General features: G+C 49.7%; 9 protein-coding genes across 9 annotated transcripts; 5 read left to right on the plus strand and 4 right to left on the minus strand.

The window, feature by feature from the left end:
- Positions 1-1286: 1286 nt before the first annotated feature.
- On the plus strand, positions 1287-1910 carry MRS44_011372 (uncharacterized protein; the record flags this gene model as incomplete). Its single annotated transcript, XM_065619708.1, has 4 exons — positions 1287-1340; positions 1400-1543; positions 1594-1643; positions 1715-1910. 4 exons carry the CDS (start codon positions 1287-1289, stop codon positions 1908-1910), a joined length of 444 nt encoding a protein of 147 aa, XP_065475780.1.
- A 561-nt stretch (positions 1911-2471) lies between these two features.
- On the plus strand, positions 2472-3981 carry MRS44_011373 (uncharacterized protein; the record flags this gene model as incomplete). Its single annotated transcript, XM_046278411.1, has 2 exons — positions 2472-3274; positions 3327-3981. 2 exons carry the CDS (start codon positions 2472-2474, stop codon positions 3979-3981), a joined length of 1458 nt encoding a protein of 485 aa, XP_046134924.1.
- Positions 3982-5295: 1314 nt separating this feature from the next.
- On the plus strand, positions 5296-7070 carry MRS44_011374 (uncharacterized protein; the record flags this gene model as incomplete). Its single annotated transcript, XM_046278410.2, has 5 exons — positions 5296-5458; positions 5507-5739; positions 5799-5900; positions 5952-6288; positions 6337-7070. The coding sequence occupies 5 exons, from the start codon at positions 5296-5298 to the stop codon at positions 7068-7070; spliced, it is 1569 nt and encodes a 522-aa protein (XP_046134923.1).
- An 845-nt stretch (positions 7071-7915) lies between these two features.
- Positions 7916-12347, minus strand: MRS44_011375 (uncharacterized protein; the record flags this gene model as incomplete). Its single annotated transcript, XM_046279981.2, has 7 exons — positions 7916-8385; positions 8441-8477; positions 8546-8701; positions 9148-10028; positions 10646-11280; positions 11700-12079; positions 12141-12347. The coding sequence occupies 7 exons, from the start codon at positions 12345-12347 to the stop codon at positions 7916-7918; spliced, it is 2766 nt and encodes a 921-aa protein (XP_046134919.2).
- A 2302-nt stretch (positions 12348-14649) lies between these two features.
- MRS44_011376 (uncharacterized protein) lies at positions 14650-16041 on the plus strand (the record flags this gene model as incomplete). Its single annotated transcript, XM_046280983.2, has 4 exons — positions 14650-14857; positions 14914-15203; positions 15258-15406; positions 15465-16041. 4 exons carry the CDS (start codon positions 14650-14652, stop codon positions 16039-16041), a joined length of 1224 nt encoding a protein of 407 aa, XP_046134918.2.
- A 489-nt stretch (positions 16042-16530) lies between these two features.
- On the minus strand, positions 16531-18119 carry MRS44_011377 (uncharacterized protein; the record flags this gene model as incomplete). Its single annotated transcript, XM_065619709.1, has 3 exons — positions 16531-16989; positions 17044-17566; positions 17638-18119. The coding sequence occupies 3 exons, from the start codon at positions 18117-18119 to the stop codon at positions 16531-16533; spliced, it is 1464 nt and encodes a 487-aa protein (XP_065475781.1).
- A 1985-nt stretch (positions 18120-20104) lies between these two features.
- MRS44_011378 (uncharacterized protein) lies at positions 20105-20734 on the minus strand (the record flags this gene model as incomplete). The annotated part of the gene is made up of 1 exon (XM_046273689.1): positions 20105-20734. One exon carries the CDS (start codon positions 20732-20734, stop codon positions 20105-20107), a length of 630 nt encoding a protein of 209 aa, XP_046134916.1.
- A 496-nt stretch (positions 20735-21230) lies between these two features.
- MRS44_011379 (uncharacterized protein) lies at positions 21231-22613 on the minus strand (the record flags this gene model as incomplete). The annotated part of the gene is made up of 1 exon (XM_046275729.2): positions 21231-22613. The coding sequence occupies one exon, from the start codon at positions 22611-22613 to the stop codon at positions 21231-21233; it is 1383 nt and encodes a 460-aa protein (XP_046134915.2).
- A 609-nt stretch (positions 22614-23222) lies between these two features.
- Positions 23223-24297, plus strand: MRS44_011380 (uncharacterized protein; the record flags this gene model as incomplete). The annotated part of the gene is made up of 3 exons (XM_046273688.2): positions 23223-23238; positions 23475-23874; positions 24003-24297. 3 exons carry the CDS (start codon positions 23223-23225, stop codon positions 24295-24297), a joined length of 711 nt encoding a protein of 236 aa, XP_046134914.2.
- Positions 24298-25898: the final 1601 nt, after the last annotated feature.

Below are 25898 nucleotides of genomic sequence, written 5' to 3' on the forward strand. Positions count from 1 at the left end.
ATAGAAGTACATGTTGGGGATCGCGAAGCTGTTGAGAAAACCATATATTTTTCCACGGGCCTCGGAGGCACTCTCAGGTCCAATCGTACTCGGGATATACTGCCCATTTCATCTTTCAGTTAATGATTCCTTCTCCCATATCCAAATGCCTCTTAACGTGAAGATGAGTATAACATCCGCCTTATGGATGCTTGCTAGGAGACATGGGACCCTTTGGTGACATAGCGCACTTCGCAAGCACTCTACCTTTTGAATCCACAAAACTATAGCATAAAAGACTTATGATTATAAAGCTAAGATCATATATAAACCTGAGAGTATAATTTATTTATTTTATATTTTTATTTACTTATTTTGCTTTAACTTACGTCTCCATTGCCCGGCAAATTTCTCGTTGCCTACCTAGGTATATTATGCCATTTCTTTTCTTGGTCATGGAGACGGGCTAACACGAGTCAGTGCTTGTGAACTGCGGACTGCCTTGAGAGCTTCAGTTTATTCACATAAGATTCCGAGCCATATGCCATCCAATAGTGTTGAGGCCGATCACCGCTTTGGGGTATTCCCTCACCGAGATCTACCTCACCGACGGCTCGTCGGCCAACATCTGTGCCCCCCCTTAATGACCTCGACGGAACCTGTCTGATGTACATTCAAAGATTACAAGGTTTCACAAGAGTCTCGAGATCCTCGGATGGTCATACTGTGTTTGGCCAAGTCAACAGGCCGCATGCGGGCAGTGGTCTCGACTCATGGTGTGCCGGTGGAACGCTTTGCTGTCCTGAACGCAAGACGGTGTTTTATTCATAGGTAGTTTGAAGTTGGCCTTGTCAGCGAGGAACAGAGCTCTTTGAGACTGGAACTGAGAGTTTTGCCGTTAGGAATTGCCATGAGATATTTAGTTCTGGGCATCAGGGCGTTGTTAGCCATGACTGACGGAACTAGCCAAGGGCGGGAACTTCTCGTGTGGTTGCACGCTATTAGGCTCACCTGCGCTTGTAATGTCGTGCCAGTAGTATTGGTAGATGATTCGAAGAGTAAGCTTGAAGACCTCTCGTGATAAGCGGATCGTGGCGCTGGCCAAGAGAAGGCGTGCTCGAAATGACATGGGTCTTGTTAAATGGATTACAAATACAAGAATCCACACATCGGTCCTTAAGGCCATATCGATTATTAATGGAATCGGGAAGTCGCCGTATAAGAGTGATTCGTATCTTGCTAGAGAGTGAAGCTGTCCATCGCCCATTGATCAGTAATAGAATCTCAAACGAAAGAACACCAACGAAATGACCAAGGCTACGGACATTGGGAGAGAGGAAATCGAGACTTGGCTTCTCGAGGTAAGTCAAGCCAAGCATGACGAAGCATCTACGTCATGACCTTCACAGGATACCCCAAGGTAGCTAACCCTCTTCGACATCTGCAGTATCACCGTGGCAGTAAGAGCCTTGACGCAGATTTATGGCTTGATAATTTCTACACAGAGGACATCAGTTTGCAATATGCGAACCTCCCTGTTCTTTCCGGGGTTAGTGTTCGACAGGTACGTGTTGTGTACCCTGACGCATTGTCATAAATTAATTACCCCTCTAGATGTTCAAGGAAACCTTTGCGAAGCTCGATATGATGACACATGATATTGTGTATTTTGGAATGTTCCCACCTTGATCTTAGCCTCAGCGTTTCCTGTACTAACGGGCCTAGACTACGTCAGCCCTCGTGTTTACCAAGCCGCGACGATCAGGTATTTGGTCAAGGGCGATGACCCCGAGAAGGATGTAATTGAAATACCGGGGTTTGCTACGTTCTTCGTTAAAAAGGAGGAGGACGGGAAGATCAGGTGTTACAAGGCCGAGATCTTTTTGGATCCGTTGCCTGTCTTCCAGCGCATTGCGGAGAAGGGTTTGTAAGGTATAATTGACTTTTACAGTACTCTAGAGCTCACTGTCGGAATAGCTGGGCTTGGTACAATTTGTGTAACGTCTGACAGTGCTGATAACTTGCCAAGCACGATAATGGTTGTTTCAGGGGGTGCGCCATAAGAGGACCAACGAGGCTTTTATGATTCATTGAAGCACAAGAAACGACAATATCAGGTGGAGCCTATGGAGGTTGATGGAATTCCCACTGGCTTGTAGGTTTAGACCACGGGCCAAACTCGTAGATGCGGCCGAGTTACGAACATGACATTGCGTTTGATTCAATTATGATGGAATTTCAAGCAAAGTGTAGGTAAACGAGATCGGCACAGAGACACACGGGACTTTGAGCAGTGGTAAGACGATGTTACACCCTGGCGGAAATGCCGAGACTCAGTTCCGATGACCAAGTCCCGAGAGCTTCGTTGTTACACCTAGACATCAAGGCGCTGCCGTCATCAATCCCCGCAGAGGGGCGCGTATATTACCCAGGGCGAAGCAATTTCTCTGCAGCACGCCTATTTGGGCACTTGATCGCTACCGTCAGTCATCATGGTTGATTTAACACCTTTTGTCATCTTACTTATTCTCACTATTATTACCGCTGTGTATGTTTACCTCAAAAGTGATGCTGAGGGGTCGAGGCCACGAAAATTCCCTCTTTTTGGGGACTTGCACTACTCGCCCGACAAACCGCTCATCAACTGGGATGCTTGGGCAAAGCAAAACGGCCCGATCGTGACGGCCAAGCTGTTTGGGATCGTTCCCATTATTATCCTCAATACGTCTGAAGTAGCGACAGAACTATTCAGCAAGCGCAGTCAGTGGTATAGCAACAGGCCGAGGTCAGTCACAATGGAGATGATCACCGGTGCCGGCCCAGGTAAATCCAAGTTCACTCTCTTGCATGATTACGACGCCGACCTCCAGCTGTATCATCGCATCCTGTCACCAACTATTGGAGCGCCTTCTACTCCTCGATATCAACCCTTAATGGAACTCGAGTCTATGCAGTTGCTCGTGGATCTCGTTGCTTTAGCCGAAAGGAGCGAAGATCATATTACCTCGACCAGGGCGGTCTATTCGCTCTTCGAGCGCACCCAGGGCAGCATCATAATGTCATTACATTATGGTATGCATATCCCCACCTGCGAAGATCCCATTCTTCATCAAGTCGTGAATATGCAAGCGAAATTATCACACCTCGTTGCCCACCCTGGTCTCCCTGACTCTCTGCCCGCACTTCGCCATCTCCCAGCTTTGGTCTCGCCTTGGAAGCGCCACGCCAACAAGATATATGACGAACAAACGAAACTCTACATGAAGCTTATGAATCATGGTAGAAGCTGTGAGGGGTGGAATGCAACCAAGCAAGTCATTGCAGCGACTGAAAAAACAGGCCCAAAGCCCCCAAGTTCCGGATCTCGACCTGGCCTTTATGCTTGCCACTTCTATCCAAGGCGGTATGGAGACGTCCCCGCGTCAGATCCTTTGGCTGTTCCTAGGCTTGATTCAGAATCCGGCCTTTCTGAAGAAGGCTCATACCGTGCTTGACGAGGTTGTCGGACATGATCGTCTCCCGAGTTTCCAAGACCGACCGAGACTACCTCTGATTGACGCTGCCGTTCACGAGCTCTTGCGTTGGAGGCCTGTTGCTCCCGGTAGCGTCCCACGGAGGGCCGAGAGAGATGACGAGTATAAAGGGATAAAGATTAGAAAGGAAACCATGATCATGGCCAACGCGTGGGGTATTGGACGTGATGAAGCCGTGTTTTATCCGTCCTTGGGAGATCTGGACGACTATGTCCCCGAGAGGTGGCTGATCCATGATGAGAACAACGGCCAGCCCAAGCTAAGAAGTAGCTTACCCCTTGCCGCATTTGGTCAAGGAAGGCGAAGCTGCCTGGGGAAGAAGGTCGCTATTGATGGAATGTTCATTCAAGTTGCGAGACTTCTATGGGCCTTTGACATCGAGCCTGTGGAAGAAGTTGATCCATGGAAGATGGACGTTGTTGGGCTGATGATTATGCCAAACGGCTTTAGGTTTAAACTGAAGCCATGAAACATTTGGGTGGAGTCTACGATCAAGAAGGAATGGAGCAGGGCTGATTAGGAGTCAAAGTGGTCGTGAGTGCTTTGGAAGATGCATGGCTGTCTCAGTTCTGAGTCTGGAGAATGTAGAGTAATTTTGGGGGATAACAGTCTTCATGCAGTGCCTAAAGCAACAGGAAGGCTCTTATGACAGACACAAATTCACACTTTATCAGTTACTCAAGCCATTCGTTGCTCCAACATTAAGAATGCTTCCAGTCCCGAGAGGCTGACGTTGTCTTATGCGGCAAATGTTGTGGCTTCGCAACATTTACAGGAACCCATGGGATAAGAGTCTAGAGGCGAGATATCTGCCCCGAGCATAGCCTTATCTCTATTGCCGTTGGTCTCTAACGACTGTGGACTAGGTAGCACGGGATGCTCGCGGCGCTGAGCCATAACAAGCGCCATGTCCGACAGGGCTGAAGTATTCGTTAGGCACTCTGCCACCGGCCCATATATCTCCGTGGACATTAAAGCCACTTCATAGCTACACAAGCTGATCGTTTAACCTTGATTCAGCTTCCGTTTTCGTCCAAGCCACGAGGTACAGGAATGTAGACCTCAGCATCCGCTCAGGCCAGGGGCCATACGACATTCCACTATGCTTAAATTCCTGGAATGTAACTTTCGGGACGAGAGCATGGTAGCCAGTCTTAGCAGCTCTAGACTGTCAAGCTTTCTGGTAGCGGATCTCAACAATGATCTGTATGTTTCGGGCCGAGTCTAGCTCAAGGCTGATTCAGACGAGCTGATTCGAGAGAATGGCCTCGAACGTAGAAACTGAGTGCCAAGGACGCCAGTCTCGCCTGAATAAGATCCTGAGAAGAGAATTTCGGCAATTGCCGATGAGAAGGGTCCAGTGTGAATAATTGCGGTTAAAGATGGCGTGGGCTAGCCCAGGCGCATTCGATTAAACAACAGCCTCGTTCAGCCCTACAAGACCAACAGTGACTGTATTGAGTCAAAGCCAGCTGCCCATGGGAACCTTACGCGAACATGAGGAAAGAGAGGAATGACCCAATGGAAATAGACCTGTGTGGCTTTGTATTCCGTCAGCCAAGTCGGCGACCACTGAGACATTCTTGGCTCACGATGGCGTCTGACATAGCCGAGTCTGGATCACAGCGCTTCGCGGAATCAGCTATGCTGTGAGCAGTTGGGAACACCTGATTGAGTATATATGTAAAGCCTCACCCATATTCTTGAGATTGGAACTGCACACACCAACTCGAAATACCAACTTCATTCATTGCACTCGATCCTTTACACTTCTCTTCTTACCATGGGCCTTTCTCGCTCCTTCACGCTTCTTGCCTTGGTGCTGGTGCACCCTTCCGCTGCTGGGCCAGACCAGAATATTGTAACCATCTGCAGCGCCGTTGAGGGCACAGATGGCTGCACCAAGAACTTCAACATTCCCTATGATTCTCGACCCCTGACCAACTGTAAGAGTGACATGATGATACAGATTCAAAATACTGACTGAATCCAAGGCGGCAACAAGGCTAGCCCGTGCGGAGTCGAGATCTTGACTAACTCAGAGAACATTTGTGACATGATCAACGATGTCTTGCCAAACAAGGACTTTGTCAACGGGTATGCCACATGGTGTTTGGCATTGCCTGATGCCCTTCGCGAGAAGAAGGCCGAGTCCGCCATCTGGACCGGCGGTAAGGTCAATGGAGCGACCACTAGGGCCATGAATGCCATTTCTTCTATTGAAAAGGTGAGCGAGACTGACTCTATGCCTGTTGTGTTTGGATCATCATCTAACTCCCAAAACAGAGATTTGCCGATGAAGGTTACGCTCCCAAGGACAACAAAGCGAGTGTCGTTTCTAAGGAGCTCGCAAACAAGGATGGATGGACAGTGCTTCAAGCACCAGAGGTTTGTTTCTCTCATAAATTGTTCGATTGACACAACGTTCACACATTTCAGGTCAACGTGACCTCCTACATATCCCTAGTTACGTCAATCGATTTCTGTCAGACCAACTCGTGCAGCCAGAAGCGGCTCGACGTGATTCGGCAGTGGTTTATCAACTGGATCACCGCCGATACGCAGATCCGAAAGGGATCGCTTTCTGTTTTGCTGAAGGGATGGCAAGATTCCTTCAAGGGAGCCTGGAAGACAAAGATTGCAGCCATGTCTACTTCGTGGAACACTCTGAAGGCTCGCTATGACTCGGCCAATGCCAAAATCACGGAAATACAGGACACTGTTTGCCAAGGCAACGAATGCAAGGGCAAGACAGCGGCAGGATTCATCAAGCAAGGTTAGTGACCTCAACTATTCTACTATGGGCAGGGCTAATGATGCGCAGTATCACTCTTCCTCCAGAGCATAGACAACCTATACATTATTGGCTACCAAGCTGGCGATGCAGAGTACATGAGACAGTACTTTCTCGACAGCTATCTAAACAACATCCAAACCGCGTACAACCTCGAGCTAAAGAAGCTTGCACCCGTCAGCCCATATTACGACCTCGTCGTACCCAACAAGTTGGAGACGTTACGTATGCTCATGAATGGGTTTGGTACTGTCACAACCAATTTGGATTACTATGCCAAGGAGATGCAGGCCAACTTTTACTCTTTCACGCCCTTCAAGAAACACGCAAATACGGTTGACGCAGTCCTCAAGCGCTTCGATGCCATCCTCGTCCCAGACTGGAAGAACAACCAGGAGCTCTCACGAACCCCTGAGCTCCGCAAGGTTCGCGACGGCTTCATCAAGACCCAGAACATCATCAAGAGCACCCTACAAGGCCCGGTCGGCGATTTCTTGAAGGTCATCAATGCCTTCAACGAAGAATTCGCCAAGTTTCCGCTTGCGACTAAGAAGCTTCAGCTTGCTTTTGGAGCCGTCCCCTATCAACGTTGGATTGATGTCGAGTTTGACTACCCCTGCCGAACCAACAAGGAGCAGACTTTTACGGCAGCTGGCTTCTCAAAGGTGTACAAGTGGCCCGAGTTCAGCGCCTGCTCTTTTACTACCCAAAAGGTAGATCTTGTCTCCAACTGGATTCCCTACATGAAGTATCGTTTTGCCTAGATGTTGGTGGACTGAAGAGCAGCCGATGGGCCAGGAACACATATAGTCTACAAGTCATCGCTTGATATCATCTCTTTGAATTCATTCCTCTCCATACCTCTAGCACGATTCGTCATGCACCAAATGATGCTTCTCACATTGAATGTTTGCCGTTTATCAGACCGGGGCTCCGGCCTGTGCCGACAAACTCTTATCATGATCTATTCATAGTTGTACTTCATCGAATGAGAGTATAGACAAAGCCTTACGTAAATACGGAACAAATCTTAGAGAATCCCTTCTAACTATTCATCAAATCCTTACAAAGAGGTATATGCGATAGAAATGCAATAGAAATACCGCTATTTGGTACGTCAACTATCTGATCCCCTAATCAACTGCGACTTTGGGCCGACAAATGCGAATGTTGGCCCTGAATCCTGTCCGTCAACGAGCCTGGCGGTCGAACATTGTGTTGACTAGTTGGAGAAACAACGGATGATTTGGTAGCCCAGTCTGCCAGGACAACATCTTGAGGGGATTGTTCTGACTGGCGATCATTTCTTGAGGAAAATGAGAAACCAGGCATTATCCTACGGCAGATGGGACGTAGCAATGGGAGTGAGGCTGCGTGATGAATCAGCGAGTGATGATCCAGAGATATCTTGAAGAGCTGGGAAAACGTACTCGACATCACCGCAAGGTTAACTTCAGCAACTGCTGCTGAGGAATGGACTCCCATTTCGAGCGTGATTTCCTTTGAGCGAGAGTTAAACTTGAGCGATTCAACAAGCACAAAGACAGACGCAAGGCAGACTCTGGCAAGAAAAGACGTTAGAGAGCGCGTAAAAGTCCTAGGAAGGGCCTTACAAGCCACCAAACATGAAGAGGGCAATCACTGCAATCTTCTGGCCCTTGGGGAGATGCATCTTGCCAACCTCAATTATCGGAAGTGCAAGAATGGCACAGTCGATCAAGACATGTGTAAGAACTGTCGCAAAGAAAAACACAGTCTCGTTAACGCCACAGGTGTGCTTGACTGAGTGATCCCATAAGCCTCGGATAGGTATACACTGAAGTGTTACCAGGAAGAGTCGCAAGATGAACCAGGCCAAGGTCAGGCCAGAGAGGACCTGGACCGGAATCCTAACACTGGAATATTTGAAGAGGCGCCAGTAGAAACAAAGGATCGAAAATTTGCAAAAGGCAATGGTGAACGAGTAAAGAATACTTGAGCACCATAGGATCAGCCAAGATACTTTTATCTTCTCGTCCAAGCTTAGGTGAGAGGACAGGCCTTGCTCAATCGGTCGACCAAGGCCGTAGTCGGCAAGCCCTATGCAACATCGTATAAGTAAGCCGGGGAAAGTCTAGGGGAAATCAAGGCATACAAATCAAGACATCAATGCAATATCCGAGACAGAAGACCTAAGCCACCAGTCATTGTCAACATCCATTCGCGACGCAAAGGCATCTCAACCCACCCAACTACACACGGCGAGTATGTCCTCGAGTCCATATCCAGTAGTTGTCATACGCTTGGAAATAAGCCGCAGGATGACCACGAGCGTAGCAATAGGAAAAGTAATACAGAACGAGGCAATGATGTTGGGCGAGTAGTCAACCATGACGCATGATGGTGCTGAAGCCGCCTATCGCTCCATGGCTGATAGAATGAAGATTCAGATTCAGGCAGAGTAAAACACGCGATCGGAAGAAGCGGGAAGAACTGGGGAGATTGGAGAAAGCCTGGAAATGACCCAAAAGCCAGTGTCACTGGCATAGCATCATTGGCTCAACGAGACCTAACTGTCGCCCTAGTCGGAGGAGGATCGGAGAAACGCTGCCCTGAGATGTCCTTGCTTGTAAAAAAGCAATTTCTGGAGATTTTTGCAGGGATGCATACCTCCTTTGACACGCACGAGGGCCTGATGTAATGGGGGATGACCCTGTGAGAGCTACATAGATGTTCCTGATAGTATTCGGCCTCTTAAATCGCCCGGCCTTCAAGTTAAGCCAGCAAGACAGTATCGTCCATGTGGGTACATGCCCATCAGAGTCTTTACCCAATCTTGATGCCTCCTCCACTGGCACTCACCACACATCCTGTAATCCACCGCGCATCATTGCCACAGAGAAGTCCAACTACATCAGCCACGTCCTCAGGCTGTCCAAACCGTGGGATGCTCTGTGTCGGAAAGAACTCATCCTGGAAACGCTTGACTGCTTCCGGGCCACAGTCGACGACAGCGTCAGTCTCGGTCAGACCGGCCGTGACGGCATTGGCAGTCGTGCCGTCCATGAAGCTATACCTCTCGTCCTTGCCGCCAAATGCCTGGGCCCATGTTCGACACAGAGATTCGCCCGCTGACTTTCCAGCTGCATACATGAGTTGGTCGCTCCACGGTTGTCGAGATCGGATGGATGAGATGTAGATGATACGACTGTTAGGCTGGAAATATCGTCGGCGAACAAACTCCTCGACGATCATAACAGGGGTTCGGATGTTTCCGACCAAACTGCGCTGGACCTCGGTGATTTCCATCTCTCCAATAACACCAGGCATGGGGTCGCTAGCGCAGTTGATGAAGATGTCGATACGGTTGTTGAATGTTTTGTTGATCTCGTTGGCGATGACACTAGCGCAGTCTTCGGAGAAGATGTCGGCGATGAGCCCTTTAATCGTAAGACTCACAGGTCGTTCTCGTGCCGTGGCTTCAAACACACGAGTTGTTATCTCTTCATCGAGGCCTGATGAGAGTGCCGTGACGCCCTCGTCACTAGTGCAGGTTCCGAGGATGGAGCAGCCTCGACTTGCGAGGTTAAAGGCAATGGCACGTCCTATGCCGCGTGATGCGCCGCTTATCACGGCGACCTTGTCGATGAGGTCTAACTCGCGTACAGGGGACATGATTGTGGTTTCTCTTGAGCTGTTGGTGTCTTGAAGAGAAGCTTGTTCGTTCTGAGACACGAGATGATCTGCTCATTTGAGTCACCTCCGCTCAAGTATGACGTAACTAGCTTATTCAGTGGCGCCAATAGAAACAAAGATGGGTTAGGCCCGCTTCATGCTCAAGGCTACATGGAAGTGATCCAGGGAGTATGATACCTGCTCTCCGAGCCTTTGATCAGCTAGAAATACGAGATTTTATTGCATTTACAGATAGCCTGCCGCCAAACTACTCCTCTCCAGGCTCCTGGCCCCAAGAGTCGAGCTGCAGCATTACCCTAATATCCAAGCTGCATTCTCATCTTGCTCTTTGGCATTCTCGTTTTTGATATGAATATGCTTGAACCGGCAAAGAAGATTAAAGGCCTTCCGAACCTCATCGCCGCGAAGAAGCTCCTCGCAAGTGGCGTGTGCGACACTCAGAACTCTCAAGTCAGGCTCTATCCTACGTCCATTCTTGTTGAGTCCATACACGGCGTTGAAAATGCACCAAACTACCCCAGGCATGTCGACCTCCCTGGCCAAACTCATATACGCGTGGGGCTGGTCTCTCAGAATAGGCTCGCAGGCGTCCCTGAGTGCTCGCATCACCTTCCGGCCAGGGAGCTCTCAGATGGTTCATCTACCATCAAAGCTGCAAACCTACCCCCTAGATCCTGGGTTGGATCCCTGGAGGTGTCCTTGCTTGCCTCGATGACGGCATCTAGGGCCACAGCTGCCGTGGTGGGGGCCATTCTGGGTCGCAGAGCCTCTCGGACTGCCTCGAGGATGCCAACAAAATACCCATGCTTCTCGTCAGATTCGGGGTCCGGCTTGGCTCCAGTTTCGCCCAGCTTGCCTCCAAACCCGGATCGAAGAGCGATGAGCCGGTCAATGGTGGTGGAGAAGACGTCGGGTACTGACACTCGACGACCAGCAATAAAGTTGGCCAGTGGTACAAAGTCCTTGATGGCAATGATGCGCCTCTTCTCGTTGGTTGGCTTGGGGTTAGATGCACCGCCGCTGCGAGCCTTGGTTCTCGCCTTGCCCTTCAATCGCCCGCTCGTCTTCGGGGCAGGTGTTGAAAGTGAAGTGGCCAGTAGATCAGCAGGGTAGCCGCGGGCAATGGCAGTCGAGGCCAGCCATGAAGCGACAGAATCGGTGTCTTGCTTGTACTGCCTGTAGGCACCCAAGAGCTGGGGGGGAATCATGGTGACGGTAGAAGGGCGTCCAAGAAGAGATGCGGAGTGAGAGATGTGAAAGCTGAACAGCATTGGAAAAGTCTTGTTCTCGAGGGAATAGCTATTTTATGTATTAGTCCCATTCTTGCTGGTGCTTAGTGTGGCCATATAAGAGTCCAAAGCTCAATAGCAGCCCGCTTCATTCCCCCTGGTTGCGCAAAACACAGGAATGACCCCCAGACAAAACTGCAGCAAATAATAGGTGGGGTTCATTCCCGTGTTTTTCATTTTACACTGAGATCTTTTAACCCTCCCCCTTTTCGTCTTTCTTTCCTATCCTTGTTGTCTCAAGCCGCCTGTAGAGCAAAGAGCGTGTAGATCTAGATGCACAGGGCCGTGTTTTAGTCACTTTCACCATCTGGCTAAGGATAAGCAGAATTCACTATTCAAAGGCCAAAAACATTCTAACTCTCCGGAAATACAACTTTGAGCATCTTTTCAGTTGGGGTGTGGTCTCGACTGACCCTCATGCGATGACACCATGTCACCATCCTTGCCTCCTCGCTGCCCTCGAACAGAAATTCACCGCCCTGTTGGTTTGGTTGTCCGACCTTGGTCGCAGGGTAACCGGCCAGCAGTCCCCGGACGAGCTTGGACGCTGCCTGGAAGAAGGACGAAGTATTCGAATCTGAAGCGTAGTTCGTGGCCGGTCCCCCGACCCATGTTTTGATCATGCCCAATCCTTCAAACAGTTTGCCTGTTGGTTCGACATAGACAGGGTGCTTGCAGCCCGTATTTTCAATGTACATGTTTATCACCCCAGAAACCCCATTTCCAATAATAACGATGGACGTGTTGGAGGGGGCAATCTTCTCAGGACTGGCTTCCTCGGATAGAAACTTGACATAGTTTGAGCTGGTCTAGAAATCTAGATTAGAGATGGTGGTCCAACAATTACAACAGAGGGTCAGAGGCACGTACACTACAGAGAAAGTGGCGCACAAAGACGACCAAGACACGGCCAGATGATCCCGGTCCGCTGTAAAGGCTTTTAAACGGGCGCTCGACGCCCTTGCTATCAAATACGGGTATGTCTTCAACGGCCTTAAGCTCTTCGAGGGAGGGTGGAGTGTCGTTTGATGGTCCAATCGGATCATCTTCTTGGTTGAGCTCACATGCGCTAGCCATGGTTAGTTGCTGGTTCAAGTTGAGGTTGAATTTGACATTGTGCCTTGTTGGGGGGTGACGCAACCACTTTTATATCCGTGACAGTAACCGCCATGACAGTTCAAGTATGGTAAGACAAGATGATGTGATGTGAGATGATTTGCCTTGTTAGGCTAGGTCAGATATGCAGCAGGCAATGTGACAGTGCTGTCTTGGCTGGGCGTGTCAGCATTATGCCAACATTGATGGAGGTTGGCCAATAACCCTTGCCCATGCCACAGTAAACTACCCCCGATTCGTCTCGTTTATTGATGTCGTCCAGGAGGGTGAGGCGGCCGCCTTATCGTAGCGTCGGATGAGGATGACAAGAGAGCCAAAGAAATCCTGTGAATTCCGAGACAACCCCAGTCTAGCGGCCATGGCAGCTTGTCTTGGCCTGGTAGGTCGATATATTAAGGGCATTTATCGATTGATAAACCTTACCTAACTGCTCCCAATAATAGTTGACCCTGCTGCTTAGCTTCTGTTTCACGCCGAGCCATAACATTGTTACGCGAGAGCCTATGCCGATAGACGAGGAGGTTGCCAAGCAGCCTTTGAAGATGTCGGCTCAACGACTCAAGTTAGGTACTGTAAGCGACCTTCATCCTCTAGGTGACCGAGGTTTAACCTGTGAAGAATGCGATCGGGTCAAGTTTCCTCAATGAACAGGCACAGTGCGTTGCACAGCCCATGCTTTCCGCCTGTTTAGCGGGCAGCGGCCAAGAGGTGCATTGCTATCAGATCGATTTCTATAAACTTACAATGCCATTGCCTCGGATTTTTCATATTGAAAAAGCTGAAAGATCAGAGTGCTACGGTTGTGCGGCTTGAAACCTACCGCAATGGTTCCATTGTGGTCGCCAGTGGTGGTTTTCAGTACCCTCACTGCCCTGTGGGCACCAATCCTTGAAAACAGCTGAGAAGTTCAAAAGTCAACGAGGATTGGTTAAGAAATGCCTTGAGCAGTTTGAACACACCTGCAGCACCTTCTACCAGTGCTAACGGCGTCGCGATGACTAGATCAGCAACCAATTCGTCTGGTTGGTGTCGATGACGCTGTGCGCATCACTGAACTCGTCTTGTCCAGCTGCCTCTTGATCAACTCGACGTGATCGATCTTTGGCAGCATGTGTAGGCACCCCCAAGTATGGATGAACTCATCTCGTTGGCTGCTTTCAGACCTTGGAACCTCAGCCTCTCACGGTGAAATGATGATGTGAGGCAATTACCAAACAGCCACAACCACAATGTAGATACTGTGCCCTACATCTTCCCTTGTGTCGCACCTCTCGGTCTCTCTTGACCAGTATGAATTTACCAATCTCAGAGTTAACAACTCGATGAGGTGCAAACCATATCTGGCGCCACAAACCTTGTATAGTATGGGCAGGGGAAATGGCTGGGTGAGGAAGCCACAGCAAGCCAGCAATGGACAATTGACGGTGACACCATTTTCCAACCGCAAAGCATATCGAGATCTTTCTACTCATTTCACAAAGGGAACAGTATTGAGCACGGTGCATCACTCTCGGCAGTGCAACAGCATGTGCGTGCACACCGAGCTGATGTACCCCAAACGCCATGATACGTGGCCCTTTCCAAGCGGCTCCGCCTGTCCGCCAACAGGGACGATCATATGCAATAGCACATGCACGTCACTGTTCCGGGCGGTATGGGCAACACACGGCGTACAGTACTAGAGGCAATAGAGGCAATAGAAGTCACAAAGGGAGCGGTGAGGACAACCAAGATTAATCAGATCTTATCAGATTAGGTGTGCGGGGAATTGTCAAGCAAAGGGCGGCCGGCAAGGACGGGGAAAACGTGGGCGGAAAAATTGGAAAAAATTTCAAGAAAAAAAAAAACAAGAAGAAAGACCAGGCAGGGAAAAGGCTGTCGTCACGCCTCGGCAATGCCTTGAGACCCAATTATTGTGGCAAGCTGCAGGGCTTGGCTGCGTCATTTTACCTGTTGATTTGCCCGGCAGCTGAAAAGCGGCCTCCGCCCTGCATTAGCGAGGTCGGTAGCGCGTTCCAGGCGGTGCAGGCGGCCCGCCCAGCTTTTCCAGTTGCCTTCAGAGGGTCAAGTGCGGGGAACTCACTGATCCAATAGGTCCGAACTTCGGCCATTGAGTCACTAGCAAATATCAAGCTCTTCCATCCTCTCTCTCTCCTCCGTCTCTTCTTCCTCAGCAACACATCACCACTTGTCGACGACATACACATACAAAAAACACACTCAGAAACAGACACTGCATAGTCTGGATGCTAAGGCAGATACAATGCAGACAGCCAACAACCCCATCTCCCACCACACTAGCCACACCATGGGCCAAGGCGCCGCCAGCAGCAACGGCGGCGACAATAGCAGCGGAACGCATTGCGTGGGTCACCATACGAGCCACACCATGGGCAATGGTGCCAGCAGCAGCAGCTCTGGTGCCAATGGGGGAGGTGGGGTTGGTCAGGCCTCGGACGGGGAGGGCAACGGTATGTCGCTGTATTCCTCTGCTTCTTCTGTCTGCTGGGTAGCTAACATGTTGTAGGACGCAATGGCAGCGTCCTGGAAGCCTCCCTAACGAGCCCTGACATCAACGATTTGAACACAACTACAACTATCGACGACGATACTGACTCTCTCGCCGACAGCATCAGCGATCTCACCGATGGAGGAGCCAGCTCTGGAGCTACCTCGATGCGCTCCTCCGTCAACTTGGCCAACTTTAGCATCATCGACACCACCCTGCGCGAGGGTGAGCAGTTTGCTACGGCCCACTTTGATACCGAGACCAAGATCAAGATCGCTCAGGCCCTTGACGAGTTTGGAGTTGAATATGTGAGTTGTCGCGTGACCAGATAATCGTGACACTCAACTGACACAGCACCACAGCTCGAACTGACTTCGCCTGCTGCGTCTGAGCAGTCCAAGCTGGATTGCCAGGCCATCTGCAAGCTGGGTCTCAAGGCCAAGATCCTCTGCCACATTCGATGCAACATGGATGATGCCAGGATTGCCGTCCAGACTGGCGTCGACGGAATGTATGTCTCTACCAACACAACCCAGCACATCCAACATTATACTGACAACACCTCACAGCAACATGTGCATCGGCACGTCTGCTCAGCTCATGAAGCATTCCCACGGCAAGGACCTGGACTGGATCGCTAAGAAGGCCACCGAGGTCATCCAGTTCGCCCAGTCCCACGGCGTCGAGGTCCGCTTCTCCGGCGAGGACTCCTTCCGCTCCGACTTTAGTGAGATCATTAAGCTGTACTCGCTTGTTGACCGTCTTGGCGCCCAGAGAGTGGGAATTGCCGACACGGTGGGAGGAGCCACCTGGCGTGAGGTCGATGAAAAGATCTCGACCCTTCGACAGGTTATTAGCTGCGACATCGAGACTCACTTCCATAATGATACTGGATGTGCCGTCTCCAACGCCTTTACTGCCCTTGAGGCTGGCGCAACGCACATTGACACGACCGTCCTGGGCATCGGAGAGAGGAACGGTATTACCTCTCTCGGAGGCCTCATGGCCTCTCTGATGTACTCAGAGCACAGGTCTGTCCTGAACAAGTACAAGCTCGAGAAGCTAGCCGCTCTCGAAGAGTTGGTGGCCAAGGCCGTCGACGTGGAGATCCCTTGGAACAACTTTGTTGTCCCCGCCAATTTTTGAAAATCCCCGGATTAGAGGATGACTCAGGAAGCCTGTGAAAGGGCCTATTAGGGAGGCTTCTCACTCGATCTTTACTTTCGTTCACCTTACTTTTGGGGCACTCATTACCTCGGAAACTTTGTGCCTCTACAGTCATTACCTCTATAAGTCACGCTCCTTACTTTGGGCACTTTGCATCTCCGTCATATGTGCCATGAACCTTTTGCATTAACTAGCTTTGATAGCATAGTGAAGTCTAGTAAACTCGAGATCGTAACTTGATATAAACCTCTTTGGGGTTTCGGGTGAGGGAGAAAACCTCCTTGGGTACTGCCAGAGCGTCTGGCAACGACAAGAGTTCAAATCTCCACGTTATGAGCGTGAAAAAGATCTTCATCTCGCGGTATGCCAACCTCCTACCAAAACACGCTCTCGGACCGAGCCCGAACGCTTGAATAGGGAATAGGTTCGCGTCAAACACCGTCTTCTCGGTACCATCCTCCTGCTTCTCTACTCGAAGCCACCTCTCAGGGAGAAAGCCCCTATATCGATCTCATCGTTGACAGGATGCTTCTCCCTTCGTGATGTAGCCCACTCGCTCTGGCGAGACTCGTCAAACTGTATCCTAGGTGTGAAGACACTTGGTCCGTTGGCTAGGAACACGACTGTCGTGCCCTTGGGGATGTGGGCGCCCAGAATCTGCGTGTCTGTCTGCGCCTCACGCATACACATGGCCAGGGGACGTGAGTGGCGGAGCACCTCCTCGACGACGGCATCGAGGTATGGCACCCGGGCCTGTATGATCTCTTCGAGTGAAGGGAGCCGCTTTTCAGCTCTAGCCTGGGGGTGAGCTTGATCAAGTGCCTCCCGGAGGTGAGCCTGGACACGCTGGTCACTGCTGAGATAACTTATTCCCCACCGCAGAGCGGACGAAGTGGTCTCGTGGCCACCGATGAGATATGTCATCAGCTGTAAGGATCACGTCAGCTTCGTACTAAGCATATCTGGCCGCCGTTTACAAACCTCGCTTGTGATCGTCTGTGAGTAGTAATCAGGTTTTCTACCCTCCTTCTCTGCCATGGCCTCCTCTCGAGCGAGAATCTGATCCACAGCGCACCGTTGAGCCTGACCAGTACGTCGGCGTTCAAGGCCATTGGCGATTTCACGTTGTTGTAAACGCGTAGCCAGACGGCGGGCGTTTCTCATGACAGAGGAAAGGTTACCGTAGAGGAAATGAAACAGGCGGGGCGAAGGGGACCTGATACTCATGGCTACACTGTCAGACATTTTTGTGAAAGCCTCGAGTTCTTCTGCAAGAGGTTCCTCCTTGAAAACGAATTCATCATCGGGTCCTCCGGTTGTATTGATTTCACTATCGTGATCGGCGTCAAGAGCCTCAAGGGCCCTGACCAGCTGTGTCTGATCAGGCTCAAGACCGAACGCAACGCAGACGATAATATCAAGAGCGGCATGGTGAATCTCGCGGGATGCAGCGAAAGGACGTCCCTTGGATAGGATAGCCTTGCACTCCCAGAGCTTGAGAAGTCTAGCAAACTTGTCGTAAATCTCAGGGGCAGAAATCTAGACGCAGGTTAGCATCCATGAAAAGAAAACTACGATTGAAGACTCGCCTCGGCCAGGAAAGACGGTGTCATCAAATCTTTGACAAGTTCCTTGTTCCTTCGGAATTGGGGATCAGAACTCTTGAGAGTGAGCTGACCGCCGGGGATAATGCCCCCGAAGACGGAGATGGTTACTCTGGCCCGGTCAAACTCCTTGAGGCGGTGCATGCAAATGTCGGCCGCCTCGTGATGGTCCGCGACCACAACCCATGGCTTGCCAAAGGGGGCGACAAAGGCCTGGAATAGAGGTGACTGGTGCTTTGTCGGTTGAACAGCTAGCCAATTGGTCACACTACCAACGGCCTTGATGTCGGGGAGATCACCCAAGATGCGCTCCTTGGCTTCTGCGTTGTAAGGGATAAAATCCAGGGGCCGAGGGTAGAACGCGTCGCGGAACGTGTAAATGACTGCAACGAGAACGCTGCTACCTACCAGCAGCTGCAAAGGCAGCGAACTGGTTACCTCCGGCCATGACATGGCGTCGCAGTCTTTGAATGAGGAGAAGCGCAGCTAACCCTTGGGAAACGGGAGGACAAGCAGGTTGATACCACGCCGAGCGAAGGGCCTCAAAAAGGAAATCTAGACCTCAACAAGTTGCCGAGCAGGGGTCCTGGCCACGGCATCTCAACAATGGGACCGCCAGCCAATAGATGTCGCTCCAGTCATCCGAAGGGCTGGCAAGCCCGTAAGCTGACGGTAGCTAGCGTCGTCTTGGCGAGCAACGGGCCCGCAGGGTTTTGTAATACCGGTTCGTCATTGGTCCCCTTATGGGTTCTTAAGGATCTTGGTTGCATCGTTGGTTCGCGCAATGGAGCCTCTCTTGGGTGATGACTGCAGAGCCTCTCAATTGACTGTACTTTGAAGCATGACGTGAGCTTGGATCTTACCTCTCGGTTATCGATAGGATTCTCATATTGTAACGGAGGAGCCAAGCGAGAAATGCCACAACTTGACCCGTCCTTAACCCCATGTTCTTGCGCTCAGAATTCGTCGATTACAATCATCACACCACAGGTCCGCCTTCAACAGGATAAAAGTGGCAAATAGTTTATGGGAATGAGAAGAGTGCGGAAATGAAAGGTTTCGTTAGTGTGGCTAGTGGCCGTGGTGGCCTCTTTTGGAGACGCTATTGATGATAGGAAGAACATTCGCAAGCTCATCTATTTGTTCTCTTGAAATGATGTTTCCTCAGCAGTAGAGCGCCGACCCAAAACCTAATTGCGATGTGGCTATCGGTCAAACCGCTCGATTGAGCCCTTTTGCTGTTTCCCAGTCGTTCTAGGAGTCTGAACCCAGGCCTCATACTCTCCCTTTCTGCTCAGAACCTGATCTCAGCAACGGGAAATTTGGGCATTTTCGGGCTGCAAAGCACGTGGCACTCAGCGTATTGGCTAGATATGGAGTGAATATGCGAGCTTTTTTCAAGTCTGTGCTTTGCGCCTACTTCATGTTCAAGATGGGGGCGCCTCAGCTCCCTTATCAGCAACCTCACAAATACTACACAGGGATCGAATATAAGCAAGAAACAGTATGTACGTACGTAGAGAGGATTAATTGGTGCTTTAGAGGAAATATAAGCACGGCACCTAGACTGTCATGTCAGCCCTTAGGTTGGTTTAAGAGCTTTAAACGAGGTTCTAAGGCTCCTGACATGGCTCATCTAAAGATACAATGTCTTCTTAACTTTATATAGCCTACCCTTATAAGTAGTTTTCTCAGAATGAGGCCTATGACGAAGCCTGCAGGTGTGGTCCTTTGGCCCAGTCAGTATGGATAGTAACCGGTGTATTGATACGAGGTCAGAGCCAAATTTGGTGGCATATCGGATCTAATTCGTTCAGTCAATCGTACTACGCTACAGCTTGTTGAGGCTGTTGAGTTGGAGTCAGCTCTTGATTAGACGAGCATGATCCTTCTCCTCGATCAAATCCCACGCAACTGCTACCGTCAAGACAAAGCTGGAACATGAAATGATGTTCGGCAACACTCATCGTTTCATGGAGGGTTGGAAAAGGAACAGTAGCAAGAAGATAGGGAGAGGTCAAGAAGGCTCGCTCCTTGAGAGTGGTCAGCGAAGTACTTCTTGACATTCCATCTTCAAGTCCCTTGATAGAAAATCCATGAATAAGCAATCTCTACTTACCTTACTTGTTAATCTTAGTCGGAGATTTTAGTAGTATCATGCAATATCGTATGCCCTGCCAAGGTCTCAAGGCAAAGGTCGGTACTGCCGAGAGATGAGGGTGATAGTGACGGTGATGGGGAAGATAGCAGATACCTCATGTTCAGTGCGATTTGTCGGGGCAGAAGTCACTTCCATCAAACCAACAGAGGAGGTGATCAAATCACCTTTCCCCTTCTCAGCCAACAACCTATTTAAGAGTGGATAATATGGGTGAAATTTATTGACATTATAGTAAGTCATTATTCGTTCAAAGACGTCTGAGAGTATGCAATTCAACCTACGAGTGCTTCTCGCAATAGATGGCGTCCCTGTGGGCAACCTTCACCTCACAACCAAGCTTCTCACAGGTGTTGGCAGAACAGTAAATGGAGCGCTGAGGACTGTTCCTCTTGGTCACAGCATCTATGAGGCATCCCCATTCTCGGGCAGCGCAAGTGTGCTCCTCACAGAAAAGGCCTCTGCAGCTGTCGATGGTGATGACGGGTTTCGTGCATGGCCCAGAAGAACAGATGCTGTCGGGGTCATATACGGCTTGCTGCAGAGGAGGTTTGCCTGAAGACGGCTCTTGAGTGGATAATTTCGTCGGGGAGGATTTGCTACATAGAGCCTCGACGTGTTCCTTAAACTTCGTGAGTTTCGTCTTAATATCCTTGCGCAAGGTCATCTTCTCCACTGGTTCCTTTCCCATTCTCCGGACACAATTGTCATAATGCCCGCCAACATACAGGATCTTGAAGTTTGAGGCATCCAAATTCCGAATGTCAAACACGGTCTCGGTGATGGACATATTTATCTCGTTGAAGATGCAACCGACGGGAGTGTTGCATCTCCAGACCGCTCCTGTCCTCTTTCGATGGCGATTTCCGCTTTCGCCGCAGGAAAACTCGAGCTCCACAAACTGACACATCTTGTGAAGCTGAGATGTTGACCGTCTGTGGTGTGTCGAGCAGCAGAATGTGACGGACCCCCATTCAAAATTCAGGCCAGCTTCTTATAACCAATATTACTTTGCCCTTTATTCCTTGTGCCCCTCACTTGTTTTGCCTTTGTTCAGACCGTTTTTCTTGGATTTATGTCATGAAGAGAAGACTCAGCTCACGTTTGAACAGTAATTAGGTACGATACACAATGAACAATGCAGCCAACCGGAGGTTGATTGGTTCAAGACACCTAGTTCTTTCAAGATCCACAGTTCAAAGAAGGAGCAAACCCTCCCAATGGCACACTTTCATTAACAGCCAAGAGGAATTACAGAATTATTTCCACTCCCAAAATCTGCCCCTAAATGAGATGACCCGGGCAGCCGAAGGCAGAGACAGCGAATTCACTGAAGCTACATTTCTCAACAATACAGAACCGTTCTAAGGCAAGCATATGCTATTCAATGACCATAAACTGCAGCTTTAATCCGAATCGATGACAATGACCTCAACGTCGTCCTTCTCTCTTTCACTCTCAATCTGCTTCAGCCTCGCCGTCAACCACGAACCATAGGCTTTCAACATGCCTATATGTGAGTTCTCCTCACAGTAGTCTCTCATCCGCCGATGCGCCTCTACAACCCACTGTGCCTCTGCTTTTCGTCTCATCTCCACGTTTCGACTTGATTTTACCGCTTCTCCACGGATCGTGTATGCCACCTTGGCTTCGCAGACAGGACAAAGATATGGCGGCTGGCGCACATCATCAGCTATGTTTGCCGTCGACTGCATCATACACGCGTAGTACACGCAGTGCCCCATGCCCACACAGTGTCCCAGCTCATGGGCCGCGGTGCGACACACTCTGGTTAGCCAAAGCCCATTCCAGTCAGCCGGTGTCTTGGGTACCAGTATGCCTCGTGATGTTGTTACAGCAGCCGCAAGAGGTGCATCGGATGTGTTGTTGCAGTGAATCATCACCGCAGGGTCAAACTCTTTGTGCCTCCCTTTGAGCTCGGGCTCGTCCTTTTCCCAAAGACCATTCACGTAAGCCTGGCAATGAGACGCCGGCCAACTATGTGCGTGATCAACCTTGTTGTGTCCATCCAACACTGGATTGTATCGAAACGTTGAGACGATGCAGATCCGAGAGCCCCCAAATGCGCGCCCAGCGCAGAAGTCATCCTCTTCGTCTTCGTAAAGGTCAAAGTGCGTCAAGAGTATGACAGCAAAAGCATCCTTTGGCACATTCGCCAACAACCCGTCAAGCATGTGCGAGAGATTGAGCTGACCTTTAGCAACACCGTCGCCGGACGCACGAAAGTCGACTCGAGTAGGCGTCCCATTGTCGATGACAAAATCAACATTTCCTCGATTGTCAGCTTGGCGACTCTTGGAGCTAGACAATCGACAGTGCCTAAGAACGCATTGATTATGGAGCACCTTGACGTCAAGTCCGTGATAGAACGCCCCGATGTACTCGGCGATATCGTCTGCTGTTGGCTTTTCGTGCTCAAGCTCTGAGTTGGTACCCACAGCTGTCTGTGGTTTCACCCAATCGCTCATACAAGCAGCATCAGGAGCTAGCGAAGGGCTATCGACGATGTAGAGAGTTTTCCTTCTTGTAGTGACCGAGTTGCGGTGACTTTCTCTTGCAAAAGACTTGAGGCTTTGTGGTGGTTCCTTTGGATCCAAATCGAGGGCGTCCTGCGGCGTGAGATTCACACCAGGGAAGGCCGAGATTGGAGGCTCTTGATCATTTGAAGCTGATGCTGAGCTTTGTTTATTCGCAAGGGTGGCTGCCGCCAATCGTTCTTCTCTGGATGGGCGTTGATAGTACGAGATGGCCGAAGCATGTGGAGACATGTCGGTAAATAAGACGGCGTGGGGGCAATTTCGTGGGTGTTTGAGGCGCGCCATTTCAACAAGTTGTTTTTTTCCTGATCTCGTCTTTCAAAACTCACACAGGTTTCAATCGGATGATTTAAGTAGTTGAAGGATCAAATCAAGTCAGGAACTGTTAGGCTAGGCAGCAACGCGAAGGAGCAGATGTTGGCGGTGAGTCACGGCGAAATTCGGTCCAGGGACGAACAGGAGGCCAAGTAGGTTCACCAGTCAATGTGAAACGTGACCCCTGTGGAATTAAATAGAAATTTGATAGGCTCGTATGGCCTTGCAAGTTGTCGAGCCTTAGTAGAGATGAGTGGCCCAAGACCGCTACAGTGATTGATATACACTTCAAGGGCCAGATGAAGACCCCGGAAAGACCAGGGGACTACCAAAGGGAATGAAACTGGTCCACGATCATATCTCTTCATGTTTTGGGACTTATCAACAGTGATTGACATCTACAGCAACGTGTTCTCCTCTGAGGAGTGTAACAGGAGCAAACTAGCCACGTAATGATTTTGGTGTGCCACTGCCCGAGCAATCAACACAATCTAGACGAGTGTGACAGGAAGCATGAAATGAATCATGGGCAGAGACATTTGTGAGTTCTCAATCACGAGCGCTGCGTCTCTCTATATACAGCCTTCTCTCTGGTAGCTCTCATGCTTCCTGTATTCTTCAGTATACTATCCCACCAACCAACCATCCACCTACCTACCGGAAGCGACCTCCAAAAGCAACACGTCAAGACAATTGGCTTTGCAAAAACGGTGTATTTTAACTAGTACGCACTACAGACCACCGAGATTTGGCCACAATGCTGACTCTCGAAACCAGGCCGATTTGACCAGTGGAAGGCTTTGTTGGTAAGTCTCAAAGTTCACGGTTCGATGAGCGAAAATCCTCAAACTGAAGAGACACGCCCACGAAAAAAGGCCAAGAGAGGAAAGATTATCGTTCGGCGTATGCCATGGCATGTTGGATTTTTATCACATCTAGGATTTCGACCACGACTGGGTATTGGTAACTTTGCCAAGGCTGAGCGTCATTACGATATAGAGTTTGACGAGAGGGACGCAAAACACTTGAAAAAGTGGGGGTATACGACATCAAAGAAGGGAAAATCTAAAAAGAGACACCCTAAGAAGGGTCATTCGAAGAAGTCTTCAAAGAAGCAGTCCTCCGAGAAGGAGACATCAGAGCAAGAGGCAGACGACGCAGTTTATCTTTCTGAAGAGTGAGTGATCTTCGGTTATTTTGGGAAACCAGCGGGCTGGTTTCGAAAGAGTACTGACACGTTTTTGGGAGGCCGGAGGAGACGTAACTGAGCCCCGCTTCTCAGCCATTTCTTGAAACGACTAACAGAAACTTGCGACTCCTCAAAGACATTGGAACCAAATCTAGCAAGATGAGCCCATCATCAAAGGATCAGAAGGAAAGAAAGCCAAAGACCCCGGTGCCGACCCCTCCTTGGTCGGTGAGAGCTCTATCATGGCTTGCAGGGGGTCACCCAGTCAGAGTTGTGTATAGAGTGAAGGAGGTGCCCAAGCCCAAAACCAATGATCCTAAGACCGATGATCCCAAAGCTGATGATCCACCTGAAGGGGGATCTGACAAGCCAACTGAAGAGGAGCCGGAGAAGCCAGCTGAGGAAGCGTAATAAAGATCAAGTAATGGTCTGACAACGTTGTGCGATTTCTTAAGAACGGTATGGTACTTGCTGGGAAGGTTAATGAGGGTGGCATCTTGGTCCTATGGCTCGACCTTTTGCTTGACGTTGACACATGCTCTATCAGAGATAGATGGCCAACATAACTCCAGGCAGCAGATTTTTTATGCTCGATATGTAGTGCCTGTATTCTAATCATTTTTTTTTCTTTCCAAATTCACATGCCTTCCATATAGTCCACTACAAACAAACATGTAGTCTCTCTCATGTGTCGGCGGGCCGGAATGCTCGGCCAACTGTTGGAGCTAAAGAGCCTTTGGGCCAGGAGCAGGAGAGGCGATCCCAGTAAATCGACAGTGCTTCCAACGCACTAATTGTAGATGATCACACTGAGTTGTAATTAGTGGGGGCATTGGGTTTTCTATGACTTAAGTTGCTCACCTGAGTGGACAACAGAGAGTAGGTAGCTTGGACACTGACAAACAGTCAACATCACCTCATAGGTAGGTGAAAAAAGCATAAGGAATCTTGGAAGGGAATCTCAAGTCAAGGATCATATTCCTACTCCTGTGAAATGGTATAGGTGGAAGCAAACAAACCATGTTGAGCTTGCTGCTTGCGTCAAAATTGCACCTAGACTCCATGTGACTGACCTGAAGTTGATATCTCTCCACTCCATAGGGAGGGCTTGATAAACCAACATCTGGAAGGTAAAATAGGGCACTTTTACATATCTAAGCATGGACTTCCAAGAGCAGCCAAGGCCTTAAAACATGCAGGAATTTTGTTCTGATTTTCCTACTAGCACTTGCGTTAAACCAGAAACCTGTCACACTACGCTCACCCCTCGATGCATTTGGCTGTTGACGGGGCAGCTTGGGTTCACAGGAGACGAGGGCAAGGCGGAGATATGACTGTGAACTTATGGCTTGATAGAAAGTTGGAAGGGAATTGAAGTTAAGCAGCAGTTGGTGGGAAAAGCGTTGTCTCAGGGCTCCCTTGAACAATGTGCCGTCAACTGTATGTATCCAGTTGGTCACGCGATTCAGATGCACTCGCTCCCCTAACTATCGCCCTCAATCTGTTGGAGGAATTGCCATGGTCTCGCGCTCTTACTGCAATTAGATGACCTCTTCTGGCCATTTGAATCTTTATCAGCCTCAAAGAGAACAACTTCAAGTCTTCAGAGCGTCAGTCTGGCCTGCTGCCCAACTTTTTCTTCCAGGTTGTTATCAATGACGACTTCCAAGAGGACACCAGGCACAATAATCGGGGTATTTATCAATGCATGACAGAACTAAGCGCTGATACCGAAAGAACCCATTCCCTACCGCCCAACTCACGTCGAGTTTACATACGATGTCAGCAGAATCCAAGAGCCCCGTCTTGACGCTGGTAGCGTCGCCGAGGTTCTTTCTGTACTTTTTGGCGTAAGTCAGTCTATAGATTAATCATCCGTGAATCTTTTATTCCTTTGAATGAGATTCCACTCACCATCAGAGCCGAGTTCACGATATGACTGGCTCTAGACATGCAATGTCCAAGTCAACAACACACACACACATTTGACCAGCTTGCCATCACATTCCATG

Source organism: Fusarium solani (genome assembly GCF_023522795.1).
Source record: "Fusarium solani strain SB1 chromosome Unknown bctg00000007, whole genome shotgun sequence".
In the NCBI taxonomy this organism is placed as follows: Eukaryota; Fungi; Ascomycota; class Sordariomycetes; order Hypocreales; family Nectriaceae; genus Fusarium; species Fusarium solani.